Source organism: Tetrao urogallus (assembly GCF_951394365.1).
Source record: "Tetrao urogallus genome assembly, chromosome: 16".
Lineage (NCBI taxonomy): Eukaryota > Metazoa > Chordata > Aves > Galliformes > Phasianidae > Tetrao > Tetrao urogallus.
Window position 1 is genome coordinate 14091520 of NC_136829.1, and position 27961 is coordinate 14119480.

Below are 27961 nucleotides of genomic sequence, written 5' to 3' on the forward strand. Positions count from 1 at the left end.
ATGAGTAGTGCTAAGGGACGTGGTTTAGTGAGGAAGTATTGTTGCTACGTAGGAGTTGATGGTCCTGGAGGTCTTTTCCAGTTGTGGTGATTCTTTGATTCTGTGCGTGGCAACAGAGGAAACGTGTATAGCAGACAAGTGTTTGTTTGGTTTTTTTTTTCTATTTAATCTGCATTTTTTCTGGCTTTCCACTTTCTTGCAGCTCAGCACTTGCAACAGCGCAGGTGTAAGCCTGAACTGCCAAGGTTTCAACTCATTTATTTTTCTGTTTATTTCAGAATCCAGCAGACTTACTGATTGGGGTCATGTCGGTCAAACTCACATTCGTCTCTTCTGGTGATGGAGGTGGTATCAGTAGGAGTTGTTCCTTCACTGGATTCAGCACTGTGCAGAGCAGAAAATTAGCGTAAGTAAAACAATCAAAAAAGTACCTGACCCGCCAGACAATAAATATTACATACTAGGAATGTATTTTTCAACACAAAACATCTGTACATAGGAGTCATTCCTTCATTTTTTATTTAAAACTATTGACTCTTGTCATGATCAGTGTTAACAGTTACACTTCACATTGTATTGTCTTACTGCTGTACACACTGTAATTTAGAGATGGCTGGATTTCTGATCTGTGAGAGAAGTTATGTATCAGAAACTAGATAGCATCCATTTCTTAAGGAAAAAAAAAAAAAAAAAAAAAAAAAATCAGTCTCGAAGGTGCTACTGAGACTGTTGTAATTACTGACCTCCACTTCACTGGAGCTCGAAAGTGGATATGATTGCAGAGATGACCTCACTTGCAAATGCTGAAGTAGGTCTGATACTAAAATTAATATTATTTACCTGTGTCATTTTAAAAAACCAGTTTTCTAATTTCCAGAAATTAGTTCTTGGGATCTCAGTGTGCTCAAGAATTAGTATTAGTACTCTAGTAGGAGACATTTTTCCTTCAGGCCTGTTCTAACGACCCTTGTAATAAAGGATATGTTCTGGCTAATACCAGTGTTCTGATAAAATGGAAAGTGTTCAGAATAGCTATGGTAATTAAAAATCTCATAGACCTTTGAAAAGATAGATATTAATGGTGAATCCTGCCAAAATATGTAATTGAGCTTGACTAAAACTCTCCCGGAGTTATTTAAGTAGAGTAGCAAAACACAAGAGGAGGGACTGCTTTCTGGCAATGCCACAAACAAGAGCAAGGGTGGAAGACAGAGAGGTCAAGAAGGCTACTGCAAATTCACTACTGTCAGTGACAGGTCAACAGTATAACCAAGGTTGCTATCCAATCTTTCGGTTTTCAATCCAACACAGTAACTGCTAAACCATCCAGCACTGTTTTTCCCTTTTTGCTTATCTTATGTAGTTGTGTAGCATTGCTTTATGCAGATGACTATCCAGCTTTTTTTCACTCTAGAAGTGTTCTTCTTGTTCTTCTGCATTTAGTGATCCCTAATTTATTTGTATAGCCTGTGGAGTGCTTTTTGAAGATGTGATATACAAATTCAAAGTAGTATCATCTCTGGCTGCCAGTGCACACTGGAGTAAAAACAAAGTAAATTATTTCTAGGTATCATAGAGTTATTGGAAAGCGTGCCTCTAAAAGTATTAGAGTACTTAAAAAAAAAAAAAATAAAAAAAAAATCGAGGTGTATATCACTAAAATTCTGGACTTGTTTAGTAAAATATGTTTTCAAAGAACCAAAAGACTACATTAACTTTTAGGTAAACATATCATAGTAAGGTACAAGATATGTGCAGAAATGGAATTCCAGCATGACTGCGATATGATCAAGAAGTCTTTGTATTGGAGTAAATTAATTTGTTGTGGAAGCTGGAAAATAGTCCTACACTCAGCAAGAATTAAACATCTGAAATTACACCAACGATCTTGAAGAAGCACTGGTAATAAATTACATAAACAGACTTGAGCTCAAGTACATTGTGGGAATTGCAGCAGGGAAAGGATCTACCAGGAAAGGGGTACAGCTGTTTCTCCAATAAAGAAAGTCTAAGAATGCTCAAAACAGAAAAACGTCTTTATCCCTTAAGATAAATCTGTTATTTCTAGCTGCAGTGGTTTTCTAGCCAAATGCCTATGCATTTTTCTATGTATCATATATTTTTTCTTATATTCCTTTTTGTTATTTAAGTGTTTAGTCAAACAGTTTTGTTCAGGAATCATGATATTAAGAGAGATCTTTGTACTAGCTACTCAATCATAACCTGGCAAACGTGGAGCCTTCTCCAACGTGGTAAGTCTTAAAATTACCCTCTCTTAACTCTCTCTCAAGCAGTGTGGCAAAACACAGCAGGAGACTGCAGGGGCCCAATGCAAGGTTTATTTAAAGGGTGACACACAAATCAGGTCCACGTGGATTGTTAAACAGATGCTAAATGTACTTTTGTATTTGTTTAGCAACTTTCTGAGGCTCTCAATCAGACACACTGTTTAATTTTTCTTCGCCGTGGTCTCCACAGGAAATGTTATTACTGTTACCTATAAAATAGGAAATCTGATACTTACATTACTAAGTTCACAAGGGAAAACAGTGACATAGCAGCCACCTTTAAGTGCTGTCCTTAAAATCCCAAGCTAGCTATATTCAACATTTCTATTCAATGTATGAAAATAGGATTCTAAACATCAGTGTCCTGAGTAATACCTATTGGCTATGTCACTCAGAAGATATTGGAGAAAAGTGAGTTTTAAATCACAGTCCATCCCTATTTATTGCTTATATGCTGTATAATCAATGGATATCAAGATGTTACAATCACAATATAATCAAGAGAGTTAGGCAAAGTGGACAATGATAACAAAAGAGAATAAATAGAAAGCTTACCCTTATGCTGGGCTCACCTACAAAACACCAGCAGAGGCGATCTCCAGAAGAGATCCTTCCCCCCTGGCAGCCAGCTCTTCAATAGGTCTAGGAGGGGTGCAGCCTGGCTCCACCCCTTCTGGCAGCAGAGCTGCATTGCCTTCACCTGTGCTCCATGGCTGACTCAGTGCTCGCCTCAGGTGATCAATCAGAGGTTCAGGCCGTGGCTCAGCAGTTCCCATACACATGCAATACTTGAAACTGAAGGAAGGTGGTTTCCTAAATTTAGGCTTCGCAGCCCAAAACTCTGAAGGTAAACACCAAAGCCTTTCATCCCCCCAAACAAACAAAAACAAGAGTAATTTGGGCTTTTTGATTTCAAAAGATAGAATTATGTTCTGTATGGTACCTTGCCATTTAGAATACTCATCTAAAATATGAATATGGATGCTATTTTCTTCTTTGCATGAAGGAATTTTAATTAGTGATCATTCCAGGAGATGGTTTTAACTGTTGTTAGTGGCTGGACTGTTACTTCCAGTGTTATTCCTATTGAAAGCCTCTCACTTTGCATGAAATACTCAAAGATTTGTTATTTTAGAGGGGAAAAAACCCACAGTGGTATCGTGATTTTTAATTTAGCATTTATGTTCTTGGTATAGGTAACCTAAGCTCAAAATGATTTCATTGATCAACGCTTTACATTAAGCCATCATTAAAAAAAAAAAAGTCACTTAAGATAATCATTGGGGTGAAGAAACTAAATATCTAGTGATCTGTGGCAGCAGATTAGATGTTAAAAGAAAAGAAGCAGAAACTGAGCACCAGGATAATTGTTCCATCACCCAGCTTGATAATCTCATTAGGCTCTGAGTCACATGCCTACACCTTATGGCAACCAGTGGATAATTATTAAGTCTATTTGAGCTCACCATTTTCCCAGGTGAACTGAATTTAGGATGGAAATAATAGAGAAGGTGGAAAGCTTCTCTGAATGCAACCAGTTGTCTCAGCTTCATGGAATAGGAACCTTCTTTAAGTCAACGTGGCCAATTCCCTTGGCTTTCAGGGAATATTAACAAAGCAGGATAAAACTAATTGAGACTTTGAAAGAGAATATAGATAGAGCGTTGTAATTCCTCAGGTTAGTGAAAATAGCCCTGTGTGTGACTTCTGTTAGAGATGGTATCTAATTTTGTTTTTGCAGCTGCTTTTTAAAGTAAGTTAGGTGTTAGATACTGGAAAAAACACTTTGATAATTATATCTTGTATGTAACCTGAGCTTGGCAGTAGGCTTTCCTATAATACGTTGGGGGTCTAAATGATCTTTTCAGTGGTTGATGAAGGTTGACAAAGAACTCTAAAGACTGTTTTACGTTAGCTTTGTCAGTCCAAAAGATAATAGCTTATCTAGTCTCTTGGTAATGTTTTAAGGCTAATCATGTGTGTTTGTTCTACTCTGTACTTGTGCCCAAGGGAATGTTTAGAAATGTAAATTTTTAGGTATTTCTCTAGAGTTTACTGGTAGCTGGAGAGTAGAATTCTCCTGAAATCTACTTCTGGTCTGTAGTTGTTAGCAAAGGTTTGTTGCCTTACTTTACTGGATTGCAGATGAGAGACAGAATGAGGGTGATCCTGTCCTGCAGCATGACATACCTGACTGTTTCTGTAGTTAGCTCAATAGCCAGTGTGAATGTGTGTGTGGAATCAGAGACTTAGCTAATGCCAAGCAAGGCTTAAGAGAAATGATAACAATGTGATTGTTTACAGTTTATTTGCCTGAGGGCTCTTCCTTAAGTCTGCTTCTAGCAGCCATCTCTTAGTTCTGTTGGAGTCACAAAAGAATTTGTGCCTTGTCTGCATTAGGTATTTGACACTGCATTAATTTTCTAATATTATCTGTGAAAGTGTTCTTGCTGTATCAAGAGCTTTATTCTTTTCAATAAAGCTATGTGGGATGGGGCATATAACTTGTAGCCTGGAAGCTAACTGTAGGTTAGATATCTCTTTTCTTCCAGGTGGTGCATTTTTCATCTCTTCCTTATTTCCTTTCTTTTCCTACAGAAAGTCTCTCAGCAGAAGCTCTGTAAGATCAAGAATGTCATTGAAATCCCCTAAGGCTTATTCTTCACTGCAGAAAGGGGCAGTCATCTGGGATCCAAAACCACTGCAGGTGAAGAAAATTTTTGAAGCTTTGAAGAAAGGACTTAAGTAAGGACTCTTAAATACTGTAACTTATCATACCTAGTCATGCTGCTTAACTCTGTATATCGTGTTGTTCTCTGTCTCCATTTGTCATACCTAAATTTACATAATAACTTCTCTAGGCACTGGTTTGAAATTTTGGAAGACAACAGTTTCGTTTGTGCTCAGCCAATCTGCTCACAAACAAAATGTTCGAGGTCCTCTGATGTTTTTTGTTTGTTCCTTGTTTGTTATACTTCTTAAAAAAAAAAAAAAAAAAAAAAATCAGTGACAAGTAAAACTCTGTTGGGAAATTGCCTATTTTTTTCTGGAGCAACTGAGATATCTCAAGAAAGGGAGGCTTTCAGAGGATACAGAGTAGGAAGCAGAAAGCCTGAAGATAAAGAAGATAATTGAAGAGGGATAGGACAGCTGGATTTTGGAGGTAATTTGAAGAAAGCTTCTAGAGGAGGAGCTGTAACAGAAACAGCTGTTTCTGTTATCTCTATGCATGTTACATGACACATAAGATATTATAGAGCTGTTGTAAGGTATAGGTCTGAGCAGATCCATATGAAAAACCTAGTTGACTTGAGGTGATGAAACAAATCTATAGCATAACCTCATCTTCTAATGGCAGTACTAACGAGATTAAGCTCCTTACTTCAATTTTATTGCTTTAAAGCTAGTACTGTTTCAGACCACGTGGACAATGCTGCATTAGTATGAATTTGACGAAAAAGGACAAAAGGTCCAATTTGTATGTTCTCTCTGTCTGGTAGACATGGGTGTATGCAGCAGGCATAACAGAAATCAAAGAGGGCTGGCAGTGTGGATTTGGGGTGTTCTGGCTTTGAGGAAGCTGTCAGTTTCATCACTGAAATGCTGATATTACTCAGTGCTTAAATGGCGAATAAAATATGGGTGAGCTTGCATTCTTGGTATTACAGACTGTAGTAAGATGTGGTGATATAATGCCACATATATAATTATAATGATATAATTTGTATCCATCTTTGACTCCACCAGTGACTAAAACTTTAGACTGCATCCACAGACCTTACTATATGAAAATATACGTCTTAGATCATTGGAGTTGATGTCAGTGAACATGGTCTAATACTGTAGGAACTTCATTTATGCTGTAAGGCTGCTGTTAGAAGATAAAAAACATCCCTTGGATTTGCAAAACTTGTATCTTTTTCCTGTTGGCATCCTGTGAAGTTTGTTCCTGTATTTTTTTGTTTTCTTCAGAATTTTTGCTGCTGTGTTAATTCTGATCATAGTTTTCTTAAGAGCATGAAAAGCACCCTAATAACTTACATGATGCTCTCAAGTGTCACTTTTTTTTTTCCCCAAATAAAGAACTATGAAGTCTTGGTCCTAAAATAAATAAAAGAATCAGTAGATGTCTTATTAGAATTTAGATTTAAAACAAATAATGGAATTAAATGTTTTTGCAGAGTTTAGAATTTAGCACAGTTTAGGGAGGAGAAACTATAAAGTGGATCCGAGTTTGTTCCCAGCTCTGCAGAGAGCGCCATGTGATCAGACTCCTGCCAAAAGTGAGCAGCTAACTAATTGACTAAAGTAACCTACGGAAAACAACTGTATCACATGGCAGTGTGAAGTCCAAATTTTAAGTAGATACAGACTAAGACTGCTTGGTGCTGGAGTAACTTGAATTTTCAGTACAGAATGTTATGTGTGCCTCTTTCTTAATAGTTGTAGCAAATAACTTTTTTCTGTTAACCATCTGGGTACCATTCCATCAAGCTGGCAGCATTCACGTGCTTTAACCTAGAAGTGACAAAGCTCTCCTAAAAGGAAAGCAAACTTCCCTGCCAACAGTGCTGGATGCTCCTGCAGTGAGCTATTAATGGGCAAGTGTGATGAGCAGGCAGCTGAATGCTCCACCATTGAGAACCTTGGGTGATCTGATCTTGTAACAGTAAGACAATCAAATGCATCAAAGCAAACCTGAAGAGTGGTTGACTAGTGTGATATTATTTTAACTGCTCTGTGACTGTGTCTTATATAGTATATACCAAGTGGCTTTAATTCCCTTTTAAAAGTGAGAGGAACACACATTGCGTTAAAAGCAGAATTGGAAGGAGATATTCTCAGCAGAAATAGTTAAAGGCCTTATAAGAATTCTTAAGGGCCGACCTTAGCATGCAAGCAGCTGTAAAGAAGCCAACTGGCGTCAAGTTCTTCACACTTTGCAAAATAGCTCCTGCTCTGGAAAAAGTGACAGTTGCATGAAGGAGTGTCTAGCGTTCTAAAAGGTGGTATTCAGTTCTGCATACTAAAACAGTGGATGATATCTGCCCTACCTTGCATACAGAGTATTTCTGTAAGTTTCATTCTGTAATGCAATGGTTAATGCTGCAGGTTATTTTTTTTTTTTTTAAGATGGGGTTGGTTGATGAAGACCTACTCCTCCATAACTGTAAGAAAAGACTTGCTGAACAAATGAACAGATTTTTCTACCTCACAAAAAGTATTCTGAGATTTTAGTGGACCTAGGTTCCTCTTTTAAAGGTGCTTCTGTATATCTGTCTCCTGATCTTCTAGGAATAACTTGTCATTGAGAACAAATAATTACCAATGGAAGCTCCTCTTCCTCATCTGTTGGTCCATATCCATCTGTAAAGTCATTTATCCCTCTAGAGAAGAAAAGGGAAATTTCTAGAGAAGGAATTTGTTTTTTTAACATTCTGCTGAAAAAAATGTTTGAGAAGATACCATAATGAATGTACCAGAAAAACGTAATGCTTCTGGTTTTCTTTCTCTCCAGTGAGTACCTAGAAGCACATCAGGCTGAATTGGATTATCTCTCTGATCGACACAAAGATACAAAAAGAAACTCCAGATTGGTATGTAGATCTTAATAACTAAGTCAATTTTAAAAGGCTGGCACAAAAATAGATGATATCTCTCACATTTCGAACTCTTGAGGGTTTTCTAGTTAAAGCACTGAGGTGAGATCCAGCAAATCATCACAATCTAGAATTTATGGAGCAAATTATGTTTAGATCTGAACTTGAAATTTCCCTCTTTCAGCATCTACCTTTGTTATTTAAATCACACTCCTTTTTTTACTAGGGTTAGATTTCCTCAAGTCTGAAATAGAAAGACCACAGTTTGTTTTTAATAGCTGATAAATGTATCTTAGCAACATAGATTCTGCTCTGTTCACAACTCCCTAAAAGTACCTTCAGCAACAGTGTTAATGAGAAGATAACTCACACATCAGAATTCCTTTCGTTTGGGAAATGATAGGCAAAAAAATAAAGTCCTATGTGCCGTGACCGCATCCAAGTCATTGTTACATCTAAAGGTGACAGGGCTGCTGTCTCAATTCAAGCATCTGTGGTGGAGTTAGGGAAGCAAACCAACCACACACAGAAAACGAGACTGCTTCTAAAGTTTTTTGGGCTGTCTCCTTGTAGTAAACAGTACACATTAATTGAGTGCATTTAGATTAAACGCATGGTGAGTTCCATCATAAATTATAAAAATGTTGTTAATTTGATACAAAGATGTGATCTTCTGTTCAATTTGTGCTATTTGTCTTTCAGGCCTTCTACTATGACCTTGATAAGGTAAGCACTGTGAGTATTGCAAAAATGGAAAAAGTAATGATGCTTACTGTGTTACTTAAAGACTTGTTTAGGAAATACTGAAAAAACTAATCAAGGCTTTTCTCTCTCTCTACCTACCTACCTACTTCAAAAGCAAATTCGCTCTGTGGAGAGATACATTAGAAAACTGGAATTCCACATAAGCAAAGTAAGGGAATTTTGCCTTGTATGCGTGAGACATTTCTATATAAGCAAACTCTCTGAATAGAAAATAGTTTGATAGTTTTTCTAAAGATAAATGATACTGGATACTTTCTGAAAGCTATAACCACTCTGTTATGGAAGAAGGGGATTTTTATTTATTTTCTTGAATGTTTCTATTCAGGCTGAATGTTTGCCTGTGAAACCAATTTGTATACTCAGCCAGTTTTTCCAGAAAGTACTTCTGCTTTTAGGACATTTACATGTTATCCCCTATCACCTCTGAAATATGCACGTCTGCTTCTAAAGAATTAAATCTCCTTAGACATGACTAAAGCTGTAGGTGTATTAATGTGTTTTAAGAGAATCAGCTTCCTGTTTTGTGAGTAATTTTGCTGTTAACAAGGTGTTACTCTACTTCCTGTCTTCTAGTCTAATAATTGTAGAGCAAATTATTTCTCAATATCCCCTCCTCTTTGTTTTCAGGAATATAAACAGTTACCTTGCTACCAATCTGTAAAATGCATGAGTTGCAGCATGTTGCAGTACTAAGATAATGGGTTTTGTTTGTGGGTCTTCTTTTTTTTCCCCTCCATTAAAGACTGACAATGTTCCTTATTGAAATTATCCACAAATTTAAAGGTAGAAGAACTCTATGAAGCTTATTGTATCCAGTGCAGACTACGAGATGGCGCCACTAATATGAAACGTGCCTTTTCCTTGTCTCCTTCCACCAAAGCCTCCAGGGAGAGCCTAGTGGAGCTCTATAAGAACTTTCAGGAGTGTACAGAGGTAGGAAGTGCCACTAATGCGTAGCGAAGACCTGACTGTTGCTTAGCAAAAAAAGCATCGGGAGCTGTTGATGTCTTTTCCAGTAATGGGGATTTAGAAACTTAACATGACTAAAATACGTACATAATGTGAACTGAAACTCATGAGATAAATAACCTTTCAGGCAAAGCTCTGGTTTCCTCCATTTTTGTCCACTACTCAGTTTGGCTTCAAGTTCTCATGAAGCAGAGAGTTGTTAGAGTTAGGGTGGTATGGTTAGGTTGCGGTTGGACTTGGTGATCTTCAAGGTCTTTTCCAACCAGAGCAATTCTATGATTCTGTGAAGACAAATGAAAAACTTGTTGCATTTCTGCTGTAATGCTGGTGTCCATTGTGACTTCCACTGGAAGTAATGTGATGAGTATTGGATTCAAAAACGTGTAAGTTATGCTATTTTTATAGAACAAGCAGTGCAAAGTAAGTGAAGATGAACTAATTGAAAGTTCCACTCTTTTGTGGAGAGGCATCGCGATTTCCTATCTTAACAGTGGTATGAATGTTCTCTCCATTGACCTCCACTAGTGCAAGTGTTACTCTGTTATATAAAATAAATATAAGCCAAAGACATTTAAAGATAGCATAAGAACATGACATGTATGGAAAGGGCGCTACTATATTCACTCTGCTTTTCAGTCCTAGTTGACTGTTCAGTCTTTCTTTTAGGACATGTGCTTCATAGAAGGGGCGTTAGAGGTCCATTTAGGAGAGTTTCACTTGAAGATGAAAGGTATGTTCTTGTCACATTGCTTTCAAGACTCATTAGTTCAATAAATAGACTCTAAATGAATCAGGTTTCTACCTAGGAAACCCGAAATTAATGTGAGTTGCTTCCAGTGTTTTCTGTGTCTGACCCTGACCAGAATTTTTGGTGAACCTCTGTTTGCTTCAGTGCTGTAAAACAGAGATCTAGAATGTTACTTTATATTTGAGTACAAAAGCTGACAAGGAGTTTTGGCCCAGTGGGATAACTTCTGCATGAGGCTAAGTGCAAGGAGTTATTGACTGCTTTAGTGAGGCTTTGTTGGGACACTGTAAAACTCTTCAAATATTAGGAGCTTTTCTTCTCTTTTCAGGCTTGGTGGGATTTGCACGTCTCTGCCCAGGTGACCAGTATGAGGTGCAGTATATAATGATTCATTTTGTCCTTTATGTTATTGCTGTGAATTTGTAGTTGAGGAACTGGAGAGCAAGGGTACAGCGTGTAGAAGGCAAGTGGGAAACAGGCTATGGTAGAACTGTTCACTATCTTGATGAGAGCAAGGCCCTGGCGATATGCTGACCTAACATCTTTCCTCCTTGTGATTTCCAGGTTTCTGTGCGACTGGGGCGCCAAAAATGGAGGTTGAAAGGCAAGATCGAGACTGATGACAGCCAAACGTGGGATGAAGAAGAAAAGATCTTTATACCCAATCTCCATGAGCAGTTTGAAATCAAGGTGTGGTGTGTAATGGTTGGGTTGGAACCTGGTATCTGTATAACACCTCTCTTGGTACCACTGTGTGATGTAGATGGGGTAAGAGGGTAATTGAGAGGCTGTTTTCTCATAATAGTTGTAAAGCAATACAAGTTTTTTCTGAGGCAATCACTTTGTTTTAGAAGAGCTAATAAAGCTTTATGCTTTTTGTTGACTTATGAAAGTCTGACCAATATTTTTCACACTGTCCTCCTCTTTCTGTTATTAGATGTACTGTACAGCTGTATGTCTTCTACTCTTGAACCTCTCTTTTTTTTTTTGTGAACAGTCCATGGTGTATTCTTTGTGGAATACTGGCTTGCAGCAGTTTAGGATCAGAGATCAGGGTTTTAAGTTTGTTTGGGCATCTGAGCAGATCTGAGCCAGGGATGATTTCCTTTCCATGCACTTGACTCTTAGGGTTGTCTTTTGAGATGAAAACGGGTATATTTGTCTGTCCTAGCAGGTGACAGAACTGCGAGGACTGGCCACAGTTCTGGTTGGTGTCGTGACATGTGACAGCATAAACTTCTTTACAGCCAAGCCTCAAGCAATCATTGTGGATATAACTGAACTGGGCACTATCAAGCTACAGCTGGAAGTCCTCTGGAAGTAAGTACGTCTTAAAACTAAAAAAGCTGGGGTGAAAAAATATGAAATAGATAAAAGGCTCTTAAGTATGTCACTGAAAAGCATGCAACATCATAGTTCTCTTTCTATTTGCAGAGCAGGTGCGGGGTAGATAGAAGCCTCACGCTTCCTCACAGCAACCACAGTTACTAGGCCTGATCTCTGATTCTGTGGATCCACTCCCTAGGGAGTAGAAAGAAAAGAACCTATTTCTGTGACACTTTAGTTCTGTTGTCAATTATTAATGTTATCACAACCATGGCTAGCCACGAGAGCTGATTTTTTTTTTTTTTTTTTTTTTTTTACCTAGTTTTACTAGTACTTTGAGTGTCCAACTCTAGCTGCAGTGATGTATGTATGTCTATAAAACTTGAGCAGTAATCTTAAATGTGATGAAAAGAAACTGAAAATAGAAGCCTCTAGGCACAATTGAAAAGATATTGAAATTTAAGTTGAAATTTAAGACAGTCACTATTACCGGGCCAAGAATCATTACAAAATGAACCTTCCTAAAAATTTGACGCCTTCGTATTTGTACTATGATCACAGTTACTGATGTAAAGCTTGTTTCTGCACTGCAGGGAAACTTGGTTATGGAGATGAATTTAAAGTAATTGGCTATTTTCATTGTGCCTGTGACTTGTTAAACTGTTTTATACTTTACGTTTGTACTTTTTTGTACTGGGCTAGTGATGTTATTAAATTCTTGCTTTTGTGGATGCTGCACTGAAACTTATTCCTCACTCTAATCACACTACTACAGATCTTCAAGGTAGTACTATTACTTTTGCTGTGTGTCATCTTATTTGAGTGTACCACTGAATGGATGTATGATGACCCTAACGTAGTCCTTTCCCAGCAGCAGTATGTGATATTTTGTAATTTGTGACTGTGATATCTTCATATTGTGTGGTAACTCCTTGCACTTAATAAGACTTTTTTTTTAGTATTCAAGTGACCTGCTTTCCTGAGAATCTCTGAAGGACTGAGGAAAAATCTTGCAGTTGGTTAACAACTGACTTTTTTTCCTGGGTTTGTGAGAGTTTTGTATGTATGAATACTCTGACGTAAAGTTGCCTGTAACAGGTCCAAAGAGGTCTTATCTTCCTTAAGTGGAAAATAGTTATGTGACTCTAAGCTTACAGCAGATCAGATGATTGTTACTGGGAAAAGAATGCCAGCTTCTTGGGAAACTGACAACCAATAAAGGTTTGGGACTGTTGGTACATACTGGCAGACTCGCTGCAACAAAAGGAAATTATTAACCTGTTTCTGTTGATACCATTCAGGGATTAAGTCTAGCCATTTTACTGAAGTGCTCAATTAAAGGGCTACTCTCACTTGTATTTTTGTATCTGGCTTACTGCAGTTCTCAGTTCTTCCCAGCCCAACATGTCTAAGAAGACTTTGGATGCATCTTATAATAACTGACCTTCTGAAAAGGCCAACTTGTGATGACTTGTGGATCTAGACTCCTTCCAGGAGAAGCAGAAAACAAGCAGTGTTTAGATTAGGAAGGGCATGATGCAGTGTATTACAGGACAGGCTTATCCACTACTCAGCGTTACACAGCTCTTCTCTGACCTAGGTAGTTGCTTTCTTCTTCAAACATCACATAATTTGAAAAAGTTTTTAAATGCTTGTAGCATGTGGTCTGCCAAATAGATCTCTCAGAAAGAAGCAGTTGCCTGCCATTAGGATAAAGTAACTGAATGTGTTCTACAGTCAGACTCAACTTTCAAGTCTTAATACCGTACTTCTACTTTTAATTCTGGATGCGTTATTTGACTTAAACTTTGCTGCTGTCTTTTAAGCCACCAACAGAACGAATGCCACATGAAAGCTTTCTGGTGCACTTCCTATTCAAGGGTTGAGAGGCAGTTTTCACGTTGATTTTTCTGGTAGAGGGGAAGTAAGAGCTTCACTGATGTACGGTTTTCTGAATTTTTGTATATAGTGCAGTTCTTGAAAACCCATTCTGTTATCTGTAAATACAGTTGGGCTGAAACATAGATGTTACTGCCAAACCTTGAAATTTGTTCTCAAATGCACATGCTGCTCTAAGTCAATGAGAAATAAACTTGCACAGCAGAGTTCCTACACCTGTTGTTTATTACACTTTTTCCTCCTGAGGGCTAACATTGGGTATCTCAATATTTTTGGTGGAGTGCTGCAGCTGGTCTGAACTTCTGAAGCCTCTGTTAATTATTTGAGAAGCTGAGTCACTAATTACTTGGGTAACAAAGCCCTGCTCCAGACACTTGCTGTGATCCTGCATTATATGCCCTGTGAACCTCCCTCTTATAGTATGATATGTATGTATGCTCATTTGAATCTGGAGGCAGACATATTCATGGTAGAGTTATGAAAAGTACATGGAGTGAAGATGTTGCAAGCTGTATAACTTTTTTTAATGTTAAAATATATATTTTTTTTTAATGAAATGCTTTTTAAATAAAGGGCAGTTGGTTGGTTTTCTTTAACATTTGCATATATTAGAACTGGTGAAGAAGGGAGAGAAGAGGGCATGGGGGCTTCATGGTCTCCCACATGCCCCTAGCAAAGGGGTGCCTTTCTGATGCCTTTCTTGTTTCTTTCCTTCCCACCTAGTCAAAACACACACACACACACACATTCCTCCTTTAATTTGGATATAGATTTGGATATAAAAATCATCAAAAGACCTAGAAAATTTCAGGGCAGAAATGACTACCGGTAGAATATTGTTTGCAGAGGTACTTTTCTTACATGGGAAGTCTTTTTCCCTGTGCCTTCAAGCCTTCAGTCTTAAGGAGATGTCTTTGTGGAGTAAAGAGGATGTTCTTTATTAGGGTAGAACCAGATTTTGTACCTAGTTCTCTAAGTGCTATACTGAATGATGGCACGCTTCAGGTAGAGTTTGAAAGAGATCACTGCAATATCTATCTGTTTACCTACATAAATGTCTTTCTAACAGATAGATTCAGTTCAAATTTGCTGAATTTACTTGCCTTTCCTCACTGTCAGTAACTTGCATAAACATATATTTAAGTTTTTCTTCTAAAAAGATTGTATGAGGAAAGCACCCTCCTATTCTGGGATATATATAGCATGGTTGATCAAATAATAGCTTAAGTCTCCAAAGCAAATAGTATTTCTGACTCTCTAAATATATGTAACTTGAATTATTTGGTTATTCAATTGTGGCGGTACCTCACAGTTTACTCTGTAACTTTGGATCATCAGTGGATGAGCACTACTGTGCCATTTGGAAGCAGTCCACAGCTGTGTGAAGTTGGCAACGTCTGAGCTGGGAGCAGGGCTAGCGGTGATGCACTTTCTTTGGGCGTTAATCCCCACTTGGAAATTTCTTAGTCTATGAGAATATTCCAACTGTGCGTCTCTGCTTTAAGTCTTGTGAAATGCCTTGGTACTCTACCAAGTAGATTCTCCAGGGCACTTCTGCACAGAACTGGCAGACTTCTCCACTTTGAGAGTCTGTCTGATGAAGGTCTTTACCGAAAAGAAGTTGGATGACGGTAATTGAGGGTATTTCTATTTTTAAGAGAACACTCAAAGTATGCCTGTTTCTTTTGTGTAAGAATAACTGAGCAAAGCTATCTGCTATGCCCAAACATCCCTGCAAAGCAAACTTTCGCTATGGACCTCTTTTGCAAAAAAGACTGAAATGTACATCGCTCTTCTACTTCTAAACGTGTATTTTCTTTAACTAGACTGATAGCCTTGTGGCCTCTAATAAAAGTTCCTTCAGCTCTTGTAGGTCATGCTATGAGGAGCATGAATGAGCTTGGGCCTATAACAGAATTGCTTTGCTGGCTAGTTTGGCAGAATACATTAGTTTTGTCTTTTTATTTCCACCAACCTAAACAGCAGTCTGAATTCTCACTCGTGAATGACAAAAGGAAAGCCTGTATTCTCTTCTGAAAACTTCAGCTAGTGCCCTGTGCTGAAATCTAAGGGTTCCAGCCAGCCAAAATAACTCCTCTAATTTCAGCCTGCTTTGGATATATGCTGGCCTGGTTCACAAGGGTTCCTGAGCAGGAGGAAAACAAAACTTAAAAGGAAATATATGATTTTATTTTGTTGAAGGTAGTTTTTTACATCCCTGCTGCTAGGCTTTCTCATATGGATAGAAGCTTATGTGAATAAATACTCACCTGCGTATCTTTAGGCAGCAGTCCAATGCTCAGCTCTCAAGGCAAATGATGTTTCAAAGCATGTCCTATAACAAGCTGTACTAGCCTTTAACATTTGTACTCCTTATGCTTTGATGAACTGTAGAAGCTGAACTATGATCACTCTGTTAAAATTGCATTGTTGTTTTCACATATGTTCAGTAAGGAGGGAAAAAAATGAGTGTTGTGTTCTGCTGATAAGTAAGCTTTATCCATTCAACCAAAACTATTGTGGATTCAGGCTCGCATTAATCCAGGCTGACTTAATAGTAAAATTCAGATGCATCTATCCACCAAGTGCCTTTCTGGCCCTGTAGATATTTAATGCACAGAATGGGTGGACAGAGACTCATTAGGGTATTGTCCTGGCATTGAGAGAAAGGAACTTAAAACCTCTGGAGATGAAGATAGAGTTGAGTTCAACTCTTCAGTGTTTTGCCTGATTACTTACATTTGTCTAAGAATGTAATTCAGGGACAGTCCTCTGTATGCAACTAACAAAAAATGTGGAAGTATGATAAAATAGTGGAAACGCCAAGTGTTTCACCCTTCCCAGGATTAGGGGTTTTGATAACATTTATCTTGCTATTATTCATGCACTGGTAAGGCTGAGGAGCCTCTTCTGAGGAGCTTCTGATGTCATGGGAGGTTAAATGTAGGAAACCTGAGCTCTGATGAATTGTGAACCCCTTCAAGGTCAGGCTGGGCCTCTGTGTTTTGGACCTGAATGCTTGAAGCCCTGCAGTTGTGCTAAGGCAAGCTAAAGGAGTGCCATGAACTACATCAATGTTATCCTTAACGATGGCGTTAGACGTCGTGTATTTAGTGCCAATATTGTAATTAGTCATAACCGAAGAGCAACATGTGTTTGGCAGTTTAGAAATTGAATGGAGACGACAAAGGTGATAAGAGAGATATGGAGTCACCTTTATCTCAAGAAGTTAAATAGCTTTTTCAGGCTTGAAAAGGTGTTGATGGATGATACTGTTTAGGTATATGGTAGGCTGTGGAGAGCATGAAAAGGAAATGATTGGCCTCTATTTCAAACAACGTGGTCACAGAGGATGATCAAAAGACTTGTTCTTCATTTCAACTTTAATAATGGAACTTCTGCGTGCTTCTAACCTGTGCAGAGGATTTATGTTGGCAATTTTGTGTTGATACAAAACTGGAAGTGGCTGACACACCAGAAGGCTCTGCTCCATGCAGCAAGACCTAGTCAGGCTGGGGAGTTGGGTGGGGAGAAATTTAATGAAGTATAACAAAGGCAAGTGTAGAGTCTCACATCTGGGCAGGAACAGCCGCAGGTACCGGTACAGGTTGGGAACTGACCTGTTGGAGAGCAGCATAGAAGAAAGGGACCATGGGGTGATCCAGAATGACTGTGAGCCAGCACTGTGCCATACTTGCCAGCACTGGTGTCTATGTAGGAAAATGCAGCAGGGCAGAGAACTCATCAGACTTTGCAGCCTGTTGGACTGGTCTTCCAAAGACTGTGGCACAGGTTGCTGTCTAAAGGGTGTTTTGATTTTTGTATATGATGAGCAGTATTTCTGCCTATTTCTTTTTCAGCTGGTGTGATCAAAGATACTGGTCAAAGAGGCAGTCAGTCTTTCTTTCCCTTTATTCCCTCTGCTGTTTACTAAATGTCACAATTCCAATCCTAACAGCTGTTCCTGTTGCTAAGCATAGCTGTACTTTCTGGTCTTACTGACAGGTTGGTCTTTGTATCTTCTGCTACAGCCCCTTTGATGCAGAGAACCTGTTCCTGTCACCTGGAACCACGTCCAAGTTTTCTGTGGGTAGCAGGAAGAGCTCTCTGTACAACTGGACCCCTCCAAATACTCCCAGCTTCAGAGAGAAGTACTACCTGGTGAGTATGCAGAGGAAGGCAAAATGCAAAGCATAGATCTGGAATCTACTGTTTGTAGATTTGATTAGGCTATTGAAGATCACACTCAGAAATGTGGAAACATGACATTCCAGAGCAAGAGTGGTTTATTTTTATTTTTACTCCTATTACTTGGAGCTTCACTTTAGATTCTGTAGAAGAAATGAAATCCCTGTGAAATATTTCTCTTGGCAGTCAGAATGGTAGGGATGTGGGCACATGTTCTAATACTCTATGGTGGGAATTGCACTAGGAACCAGTCTCGGTAGCTTTAGTGCAGAACATTATCTTAGAATTGCTCTGTAAAACTAAGTGCCTTCTTTCTCGAGTTTACTTTTTGCCAGGTGTAGCCCAAGGGAGTAGAAAAAACCTTTCCATGCTCTCAGGAGGTTTTAATGTAATGGTTGTACTATATATTCCTGTCAATTCTACCATAGATCTTATATAGTGATAACACCATCTATACGTTCTCATAAAATCAGGTCTAAGTCACTTTTGGCACCTCACTAAGGCAGCAGAATGTGTTGTTAACATTAGAAAGGCTTATGTGTAGGGTATGCTGGACTCTTAAAAATGAATCTTTCCTCTAACCACTCATTCACGTCTTGTCCTGAGCTGATGTGACAAGAAAGAAGCTTTGCAACATACTCTTTCCAAACTGGTTTTACGCTTCTCCTGGTAACTTTCATCTGATAACATGTAGTTATTACTTGAGTTTCTACAGGCTTCCCATCAAGGTAGTTGATGTCCCATTCCTGTCAGTGTTCAAGGAGCATTTGGACAATGCCATTAATAATATGTTTCAAATTTTGGTTAGCCCTGAAGTGGTCAGGCAGTTGGACTTGATCTTTGTAGTCCCATTCCAACAGAACTGTTCCATTCTTCTTATTTAATTCTTTCAGTAGGCTCTTACCACATTGTTATGTTGGTTTCCTCTGTCCAATCTATGCAGCGTAGTTCCTCTATCCAGAATGGCCCAGTGGTTTTTTGATGAGTTTGAATGCATGTGTTTTTAAGAACAGGAAACCATGGTTATGCATCCTGGATGGCATGTCATGCTTTTCGGTTGTATATGTGCTCACTTATGAATTTGTTTGCAGTCTGTTTTGCAACAAAGACAGAACCAAGGGGATGTAAGTGGTGAAGCTCAGCCTCCTAGCATATTGAGTTACTTGGCTGCCTGTGATTTTGGTGCACACGAGAGAAGTAAACCTCACAGTCCTGCAGAGACAAGTGAAGGAGACTCGTTCAGCTCTGAGGATCAGAGAGGGACAGAATCCAGAACTACACTTCCAGCTCTAGACCATAGGACACTGCCGTTGATGATTATTCAAGAGACTTGTGCAGAAGAGCAAAAGCCTCTTCCAAATCATGCAACTCTAGATATTCTGAAGAAGACTCCATGTGTGGACACATTTTCAAGTAACCCATCTAGTTTCCTGAGTCGTGGAAAAGGCGGTAGAAGTTTAAACCAGACCAGAAGTCGCCATCTGACAGAACAAGAAAGCATTAGCCAGAAAAGCTTGAATGCTGGAAATGATGTAAAACTGGATGGATGTACAAAGTCAATTGACAAGACTCTCCAAGAAGTGTTTAATTTGCTAAAATTCCATGGTGTTGGTCAAGCCCAGCTGGAGAAATTGGAATACCAAGTTTTAACTCTGAGGGATAAATTAAAGGTATGGTAATGTTTTAACACTGGCAGGTGATGTAGTTTTCAGTGTTATTCCTAAGAGGTTAAAATTTTGTGACCCTGTAGTGGATTTGACATTGGGTTGTATCAATGGCATGTTCCTAAAAAATAAGTCTGGCCACCAGGGGTCAGGCCCTAGTCAGAAAAGACAGTCTCCAGAGCTGACTGCACAATAGTACTGTGCTGCATCTCTCAGGGATGGTGGCCAAATGCTATGCAGAGGTCAATAATCTGTCAAAAGAAATTAAGAAACTGCAAGTAGTCAAAGTGGAAGCTCATCTGGGTTAAACGCAAACAGGATCTTGACTACACGTCAGAGTCCCTGCATTTTGTTTCTAATTTATTTGCCACACAGAATTTCTCATGACCTAGTCTTTGTAGGCAGTTCAATCTGTCAAGTGAATTTTTTAACCATATGTTGCTGGAAACTTTTACTTAGAGGAAAAATCCTGCAGAAGAGCTTTATGCAAGCATTGGGTTATATTGTAAATTTCCTAGCATCTTAGTGTGTGGACCAGCACGCAGACTTGGGAGACAAGATGCTGTAAGACTTCATCTGGGATCTGAAGTAGCAAATGTCATTAACAGCGCTGCACTGACTTTCTACCTCAGTATAATCACTTCAGTTATAGGAATTTAAAAAAAAAGAACAAAGCAAATATTCCCAAAGCAGATTTTTCCAGGGGGAGAATGTTAGTGGCCCCATGAAATCCACACTGATGTTTAAGTTCTTGGGTACTATTGTAGTTTAACTTGACAGGTAGCCAAGCACCACACAGACCTTCAAAAAACAACTCTGTCCCAGCTGAAATTAAGACAGACGCTATGCTGTCATGCAGCAGAGCCTTCAGTTTGCTACTTCTAGATCTACACTAATGGCAAGAGATACAGAAAAGTCAGCTCTCGTACCAAACTTAAGAGATGTGGAAATACAAAGAAGAATGCAAATGAAAATGCTGATGCACACTGTGAAATTAATCAGCAACTGTATTTTGGGATCAGTGGTGTACCAACAACTCACTCTTCTGGTATGTTAAGAATAAAATTAAAAAAGAAGGAAATTGGTTTGTTAGTAAGAGCAATTTGAAAAATCAATCAAAAAATCGTGTAAAATGATTTAATATCTGCAAATAACAATATTTTTCCCTTCATTCTTCAAAAGCTAAGGACACTTCATCACAAACATTCATCTGTGGAAAGTTTAATGGTGGAGACGGTGCTGGAAAGTTTTAACTTCTTAAATGCTGACTGTAGTGCTGATGAGGTTTCATTATTTGGAAGCATAAGAACAGCCAGTATCAGGTAGGTGTCTGCAGCACTTCACTGTAGGTGGCAAGGTAAAGGGAAAAGCAAAGGTGGTCCCAGAACACTTACTGATAGACTGTGTTTGGCTTAGTACAGGTTGTACAGAGGTGCTAAAAGTGTGAACATCTAAGATAGAAACAATTTATTTTTTTTAATATTCTGAGATTCATAATTCAGAATGCCAGACTGAAACAGCAGGAAGCTTGAACTGAACATATGAAAAACACTGGAGAATGATACCCTTGGGATGTGATGGAATGCCTAATATGCAAGAGTAATACAAGCAGGGTTGTCTGGATAGCCTTGAACAGTCCTGCACTAGTGAGGGAGAGAGCTATATATGTCTTACAAGCTTTTCTACCTGTTTTTTTGAGTGTTCTTTTTGTATTCTCCAAGTTGTGTGCACTGGAACTTGTGTTCCAGAGCTGTGACCTGGTCCTTGGAGAGTTGTTACACTCCCAGTGTCATCAAACTTGGAGTAAAGCAAGGGGTTTTGACTCAAATGACCCATTATCTCAAGTCACGTTTTCTTTTTCTATTTATATGAAGCATTTTTCTATTATTGGTTCTCCAAAACAGAATTTTCTGGGAGCAACTGACCTGATTTTACTGTTGTGCAGTTTATTTCTAGCTCTAGAAATAGCCCTCATGTTCTTTAAGAAGTGTTATCAATGCACTAAGAAGTGCTTCTGTGTCTTAAATGCTGCCTGGTTTATGTTTCTGCAACTTTTTTGAACTTGCAAAAATGAGGGTTGCACTCTAGTGAGAATGCATGTCTTCATCCTGATTTGGTAATATGCGGTCATGTTTTAATTCCTTCTTTCCTCTTCAAAGCAGCACGTGCAATGACAACACGTTTCAGTCCCTGAGCTGTGATATGAAAACAGAAACAAGAGATGTAACTACTGGAGATGACAACTTAGATGTACTTTTAATAACTCATCTGAAGCTGTGCAAAGCTCTTCTGCAGGTAGGAAATAGCCGATGGGATTCTGAGGTCATCGTTGTAGCTGTTGATTTTTGAGTACAGATAAAAATGAATGTGTAGCTGGTTCTTTTTCAAAAGCAGAAAGATTCAGAATAGCATTTGAGTTCCAGCAGTGCAGCAGTGTATATGTGGATGTGCACAGAAGATGTCATGCAAATGTCATCCAACGGCTGTCTTTTTACAGCCTCTTGGTTTCCTTGAACTTCTGGTAACTAAAGCAGGCTGCAGGAGGCTGGTTTGGGTTGAATTTTGTGTCGATAACAGGTGAACTGTTTTTTGTTTTTTGTTGTTTTTTCTTTGCGAATGGAAAAACCCCTAGCTCTAGGAAGAAACTGGTGGCACTCAGGGGAAAAAAGAGTATTTCTCTCTCTGAGACCTTGTCCACCAACTAATTCAGTTACAGTGCTCAAAGCAAATTTTGTCATCTGCTTTGCATGGCCTGCAGAGTACAGTGTAACTTTTAGTATTGATCTGCTTCACGGTTGTCAGTGGATGAGGCAGGCATGGATCTGGAATGCTGGACAGCCTTTTCCAGTAGGATGTCACTTTATCCTGTTCTGCTTGTCAGCTTTGTGCTCAGAAACAAGGCCGTGGTGTGATGAAAGTAGTGGTCTTTGGAGAGAATCTGGTGTTTTCTTACAGACTTTAGATATGTGCTTCTATGAAACAAATATTCATCTTGAGCTTGATGCTGCCTTTGTTTCAGCTACTGAGATGAGCATGTTGCATTTCAGAAACTGAGGTCACCAAATGTAGCCCAGATCATCCAAGAGAATGTTTTGGAAGAAGTGTCAGAGCAGTTGCGAGTCCTGGGGGATGTCTTGGATTTGTCTGTTGAAGAAAGTGAGTAAATGCGTATTGCCAGGGATGTGAGAGCTGCAGGGAGACCTTGAGCTTTCCCAGACACGTCAGAGTTTCTTTTTAAATTCTTTACAAATATTCACATAATTTAAAAAGCTCTTACAGATAATTTCTAATTTTTTTTTTGAGAAAACAGGCCACGATTTGTTTTCCTTTTGTAAGGAAATAAAAAATTGAAGTCTGGCTCATGAAACAGCTGAATGGTGTGGTGTGCCTTAGAAATAGGGGTGTGTTACAGACAATGGAACTTGCAGAGAACAGCAAAACAGCATTGATTAAGTCATTTATTATTTTACTTAGCTTACTAACCTGTTTTGCTTTTGTATGCATTACAAAGAGTAGTTTGGTGTACAGTGATCTTGCCCTATTCTTTCCATTAACTGCTGGAGAAAACAAAACAATAAGAGCACAGTGGGAGACTTCAAAGGCTTTTGTTCTCGTCTTTGTAAGGTGCAGAGAAAGAAATGCAGATTTTAGCCGGAAGTATTTGCTGACACATTTGATCTGAAGGATGTGAAAATAGAGGGATCCTCAGAGCAAGGCTCAGAAGAGCCTATAGCAAAACACGGTGGAAGTGCAGACCTAAATGCAGAGCAGAAATTCAACCTCTTTCTGCGTAGAAGAGGTGATAGGGGTTAAGTGATACCAAGAAACTGCAGGATATTTCTTTTATAAAGTGTCTGATGGAAGAAAGTCTCCTTCAGCCTATATACGTAGGTTCAGTATTTTCCTCTTGTGAGGGTACGTAATGAAGAACTTCTGAAATGCTGGGAAGTTCTGCCTCTAGCTGGTAGAAGTGAAAACAGTTAAACTCACAGAAGATTCTTTTGCAACTGGACTCTGATGATAAGGAAAAATGAATGATGATCCAAAGGGCAATAGAGCTTTGCTAAGGCATCTCATTCAGGTCTTCTTATGACAGTTTGAGGCCACAATCCAAGCTTGCCGACATGGGTGATCGCAGACATTAAAATACAGGCAGCAAACCTCCAGCTTTGAACACAGCCATCTATATAATGCAAATTTAATTTATGTGAACACGTATCTAGATGGGCATCTGGTGCCTAATTCTCATGTAAAATTCAAAGTCTGCTAAAGCTCACTAACTTCCTAAACTATGATTTACAGTTATTCAGAAGACAAAGAAGAAGAAGCACTATCTGAAAATCTGGAGTGATGTTGCAGAACCTGGCAGTATCTTCTTTGCTTCAGCAGAAAGATTCCGTCACGTACTGAAGTACACGTTGGCAGTCAAAGTGAAGGAAAAGTACCCTGGCCAATTAGAAGCAGGTACCACTCTGTTCCTTGAGCCAGAGGCTGCTTCAGTTGAATCTTATCACAAGAGTGAAAATTATCCTTACGCATTTAAAGAACACCTTGTTTTGGCAGCTCTGCAGCATTTCCTTTATTCATTTGTTCTTTTCTGTTACTTTCAGTTTTGCGAAGACTGCTAGAGCAGATCGTCACCTGTGATGGCTTGCTGCCTTCTCCATATCTCCAAACAGAACCAGTTACTTTATTCCAATTTTACAGCTACCTGGAGAAACACCGAATTACAAGCCTGGAAAAACATGTAGGAAGACTTGCTAAAGAAGGTAATGGCAGCACTAGGCACAGGTTCAGATCAACTTCACTGGTGCAGATCAACTTCCAGAGCAGAGAACAGCCCAGCACTGCACTGCCAATTTGTTTTAGTTCCTCTTATGACCACACAATTTTAACACAAATAGGACAGAGATGCTCCACTCTCACATCTGAGCAGGTAGAAACAAAACAGGTGTGAAAAAAAAAGTTCATCATAAGTGTCCAAAAAAAAAAAAAAAAAAAGGTGGGGGCTTCTGAGATATCCTGAAATTTAAACAGAAACTGGTTTAGCAACAATCTCCATCTAGATCAAAGGACTGGATAACTGCCTGTAGCTGTGTGTGACTGTATCCGCAGCGATGACAGAGACAAAAGCGATCACATTTCAGAGCTTACTAACGCATGAGTTCTCAGAGGCAGCCAGTGTCTGGCTGAACTTAACAGCATGAAGGCACTTTAAGCTTTGTCTGTGTTAGAAAATTATTTTCAAAATGATCCTGATATTGGCTGTGTCTTTAGTCTTATTTTGGTGGAAATTATTTATCTGTTAGGAGACTGAGAACTTGTGCATCACTGGTGAAAAAGATCCGTAATATTCTTCAAATTGCCAATCTAGTGTCTCATTTCTTCTTTCTGAAGAGAGGCATGCTTTTCTCAACTGATGCAGCTCAATCTTTCTGAGCTGTTTAAAAGAAGTATTATGCTTGATTGTCTCGTCCTTATTTTAGGAATGTTCTGGTGGTTGTAATGTCCAAAGGTGCAGAGATTTCTTGCACTGTATGTTGTACTCCATGCACCTGGGCCTGTTACAGAGCAGGGCTTTGTTGTACCTGTGAGCTGGAGCTGTGAAATAGTAGTCACTGCTCTATGAAACAATGAAGGGGAAAGAAGGCACTTCTTTGGGTTGCCAAAGGGGCAGTCATCCTGATTTGCTCCCTGCCATACTTAGCATGCTTATTTACCATTTGAACAACTTCCCATGGCTGAAGGAGGCAGAGTTAGAGAGGAGTTAATCCTGTGGAAATGTCTTCGTTTACCGTGTTGTGATGTTAAGTCCTTTCACATGCAGTGATGCTAATTGAGGAGCTACAGTGCCCTGGACGGCTGAAGACCCTTAAAAAATTGAAAGGGAAACGGCTGAATCGGCTCCAGCCTCTACCGCAGACTTTGCGGCTACTTGGGATTTTACAGCTTGATGACAACCACCGCGTCAGCAAAGCAGCCACATCCTGCCTCTCCCGTGCAGCAGCAAACAAGAACTTTAGGGAAAAGGTTAAAACTTACTTCTTCTCAGCTTTTCTAATTAGGTGCTGAAATGCATGCTATTTGTTTTGTCTTGAAATAGTACTGTTACCCTCTGCGCGCTTCATTAATCTATTACCTTGAACTGAAACCAAGTTAGTGCTCAGGTGATTTTTCTGTAACCTTTATTCAATTTCACACAGATAAACAAAGCTAGTGTTGGTCTGAATTTGAGTGCTTGACTATACTGAGAGGTATAAAACTTTTATCTTTCAGGCTCTCCTTTTTTACACTGATGTTTTAGTTGGCTGTGATACAAGACTTCAGCAAGCTGCGTGTTTGGCCCTTAAAAATCTCAGAGTAAGTATTTATAACTCTATTTGTTTCTTGCCGTGTCTGGCAAATTGCTTTTAAATCTGGCGGGGACTTCATCTTTCATCTTTCTTTTATCTGGAATTAATGAATTCTTTGTCTTCCAGAGTTCCAAAATATTACTGCTGTTATTAAAAAGCAGCAGGTAGAAGGGGTGTCTCAGTTTAATCTGACAGGCATGGCAGAATCGTAGAAGGGTGCTTTCTAGTTTCTCCAGCATTACCACAGCAGATAGTGCCTGACTGAGGACATCTGGTGTGAAGGAGAGCGAGCAGTGCAGTCGTCTGTGTGTGGAGTCAGTTCTTACTCTTTAACTTTAGAAGTTAAATCAGTTGATCTTATTTTAATAACTGCTGATAATAGTCAGAAAGTACAAATAGTATTTGTATTGCTATTATAAACAATTGTAATAAGTTTGCACTGACAGGATTATTGATAGTACAAATGTAGCCATAAAATAGGCCTGACAAGCAAGTCTTACTCTCAAAGTCAGATCTGCTAAGCAAGTGTTGCCATGGCACAACTTTTCAGTGAAGGTCCCAACTGTTTTATGCTAATTTAACAGTACTGAAGCATTGAACTGGGGACCAGAGTTTTAACACTTTCCTATGTGTTAAAACAGGAGAGAAAGGATAAAATAGAAGTGATATCATGCTCAGAAAAAATAAGTGCAAGCTGATACCTTAGGGGAGAAAAGAAAGATCACAGTCAGGCACAAGAAGAAATGGGAGTTAGTTTGCTTTGGAAAAGTGTTCATCAAAATGTTTGCTGATAGGCTACCATTGCACTTCTCTCAAATAGGGCATAGAGAGTATTGAGCAGGTTGCCCACCTGTGCCAGTCTGAAACAGAGGATGTAAGGAATGCAGCCAGGGAAACAACGCTGTCCTTTGGTAAGTCTTCATGCAACTTAAAATGCAGATTCCAAAAAGTAGTGTGAAATGGTGCAAAACCAGAACAGGTCTGAAGCTCTGCTTGTGTTGTACAGCCTGAACACATCCTAGACAATGGGAGTGTTTCATGAACGGCTGTTTCATACCATTAAGGGCCACATGCAGTAACCAACTTTGTGCCACACGTAACAACCAAAGGCTTCTATTACTCTTTGTAAAACCAGACCAAGATTATCGTAGGATAAGGTGCTTTAAGAACCACTAAATTTTTTGAAGGATGGCAGATAAGCACTTAAGTTGCTGACAGTGCTGCTGGAGTACTTACTAATGGTAGTACTGGCATCAGCGATTTTCCCCTTCTACCTTTTGTAAAAATGCTATTTGGACCCAAGGGATTAAAATTACACTGGTTCTAGCTCTGTGACATTAGCTAAACTGAAGATCTTTTATGTATCACAACAGCAACAGAATACTTTGGCCTGGTGATCGCCGTTAGCCACCTGCAAATGGACTGGCTCCTTGTATTTTTCCTATTCCTGTTCTACAAACTGCTCTGTTCTGAATACCAGAGGGTTTTAAGTGTAGTCAGAATTGTTCTGTGTGTGTTAGTTCACCTGAATGCAGTGAACGTACCTTGGAGTTGAGCTGCTAGTCAAATCTTGAGGTTCTTTGCTACTGGCTGGTATTCGTACTTCTACTGAAGGCAAAGGAGAATTGTCTAGGATAAGAACCTGAAAGGCTTAGCTCCCAGGGAGGATGCAGTCATCTGGGAGATGGCAGTAATTTCCCTGCTCTGTTCTTCCTGAAAATACTTAAGAGTCATGCTCTTCTGAGAATCTCCAAACTAACTTCACAGAAATACTAAGAGTCACATGCATTACAAAACACATTTTCCAATTGTGATGCTCCATGTTGTTAATCATGTGGAAATGTTTACAGAGAGCCTGATTATTTTTTAAACTTAGTTTTCCCATGGTGACTTGTAGCAGGGCTTTGAACATCACTGCTTTAGAGAGATCTGTCACTACTGAGAGTCCTAATTAGTTCTGTACAAAGTCACAACAGAAGTATTTCTCACTACTGCTTTTCTCAGGTTGTTTCTGACTGCTTTGTTTTCCTCAGTGTGAGATGTATTTTCTTTCTTCATAGGTGAAAAGGGACGACAAGCCTTTGAGAAAATGGACAGGATTTGCTGTGAATTGAGGGATGCTGTGCAGCAGGAGGCTGAAATTGAGATCACAGTATTCTAG

At 39.1% G+C, this 27961-nt stretch overlaps 1 protein-coding gene across 1 annotated transcript; it reads left to right on the forward strand.

Moving 5' to 3' along the window:
- Positions 1–305: 305 nt before the first annotated feature.
- Positions 306–27961, forward strand: RIPOR3 (RIPOR family member 3; the record flags this gene model as incomplete). The annotated part of the gene is made up of 21 exons (XM_079543362.1): positions 306–406; positions 4887–5033; positions 7807–7885; positions 8591–8614; positions 8748–8801; positions 9437–9586; positions 10289–10352; positions 10699–10742; positions 10935–11060; positions 11545–11690; positions 17627–17756; positions 18875–19453; positions 20630–20769; positions 21607–21742; positions 22495–22603; positions 23750–23911; positions 24058–24216; positions 25275–25477; positions 25724–25807; positions 26621–26711; positions 27861–27961. 21 exons carry the CDS (start codon positions 306–308, stop codon positions 27959–27961), a joined length of 2829 nt encoding a protein of 942 aa, XP_079399488.1.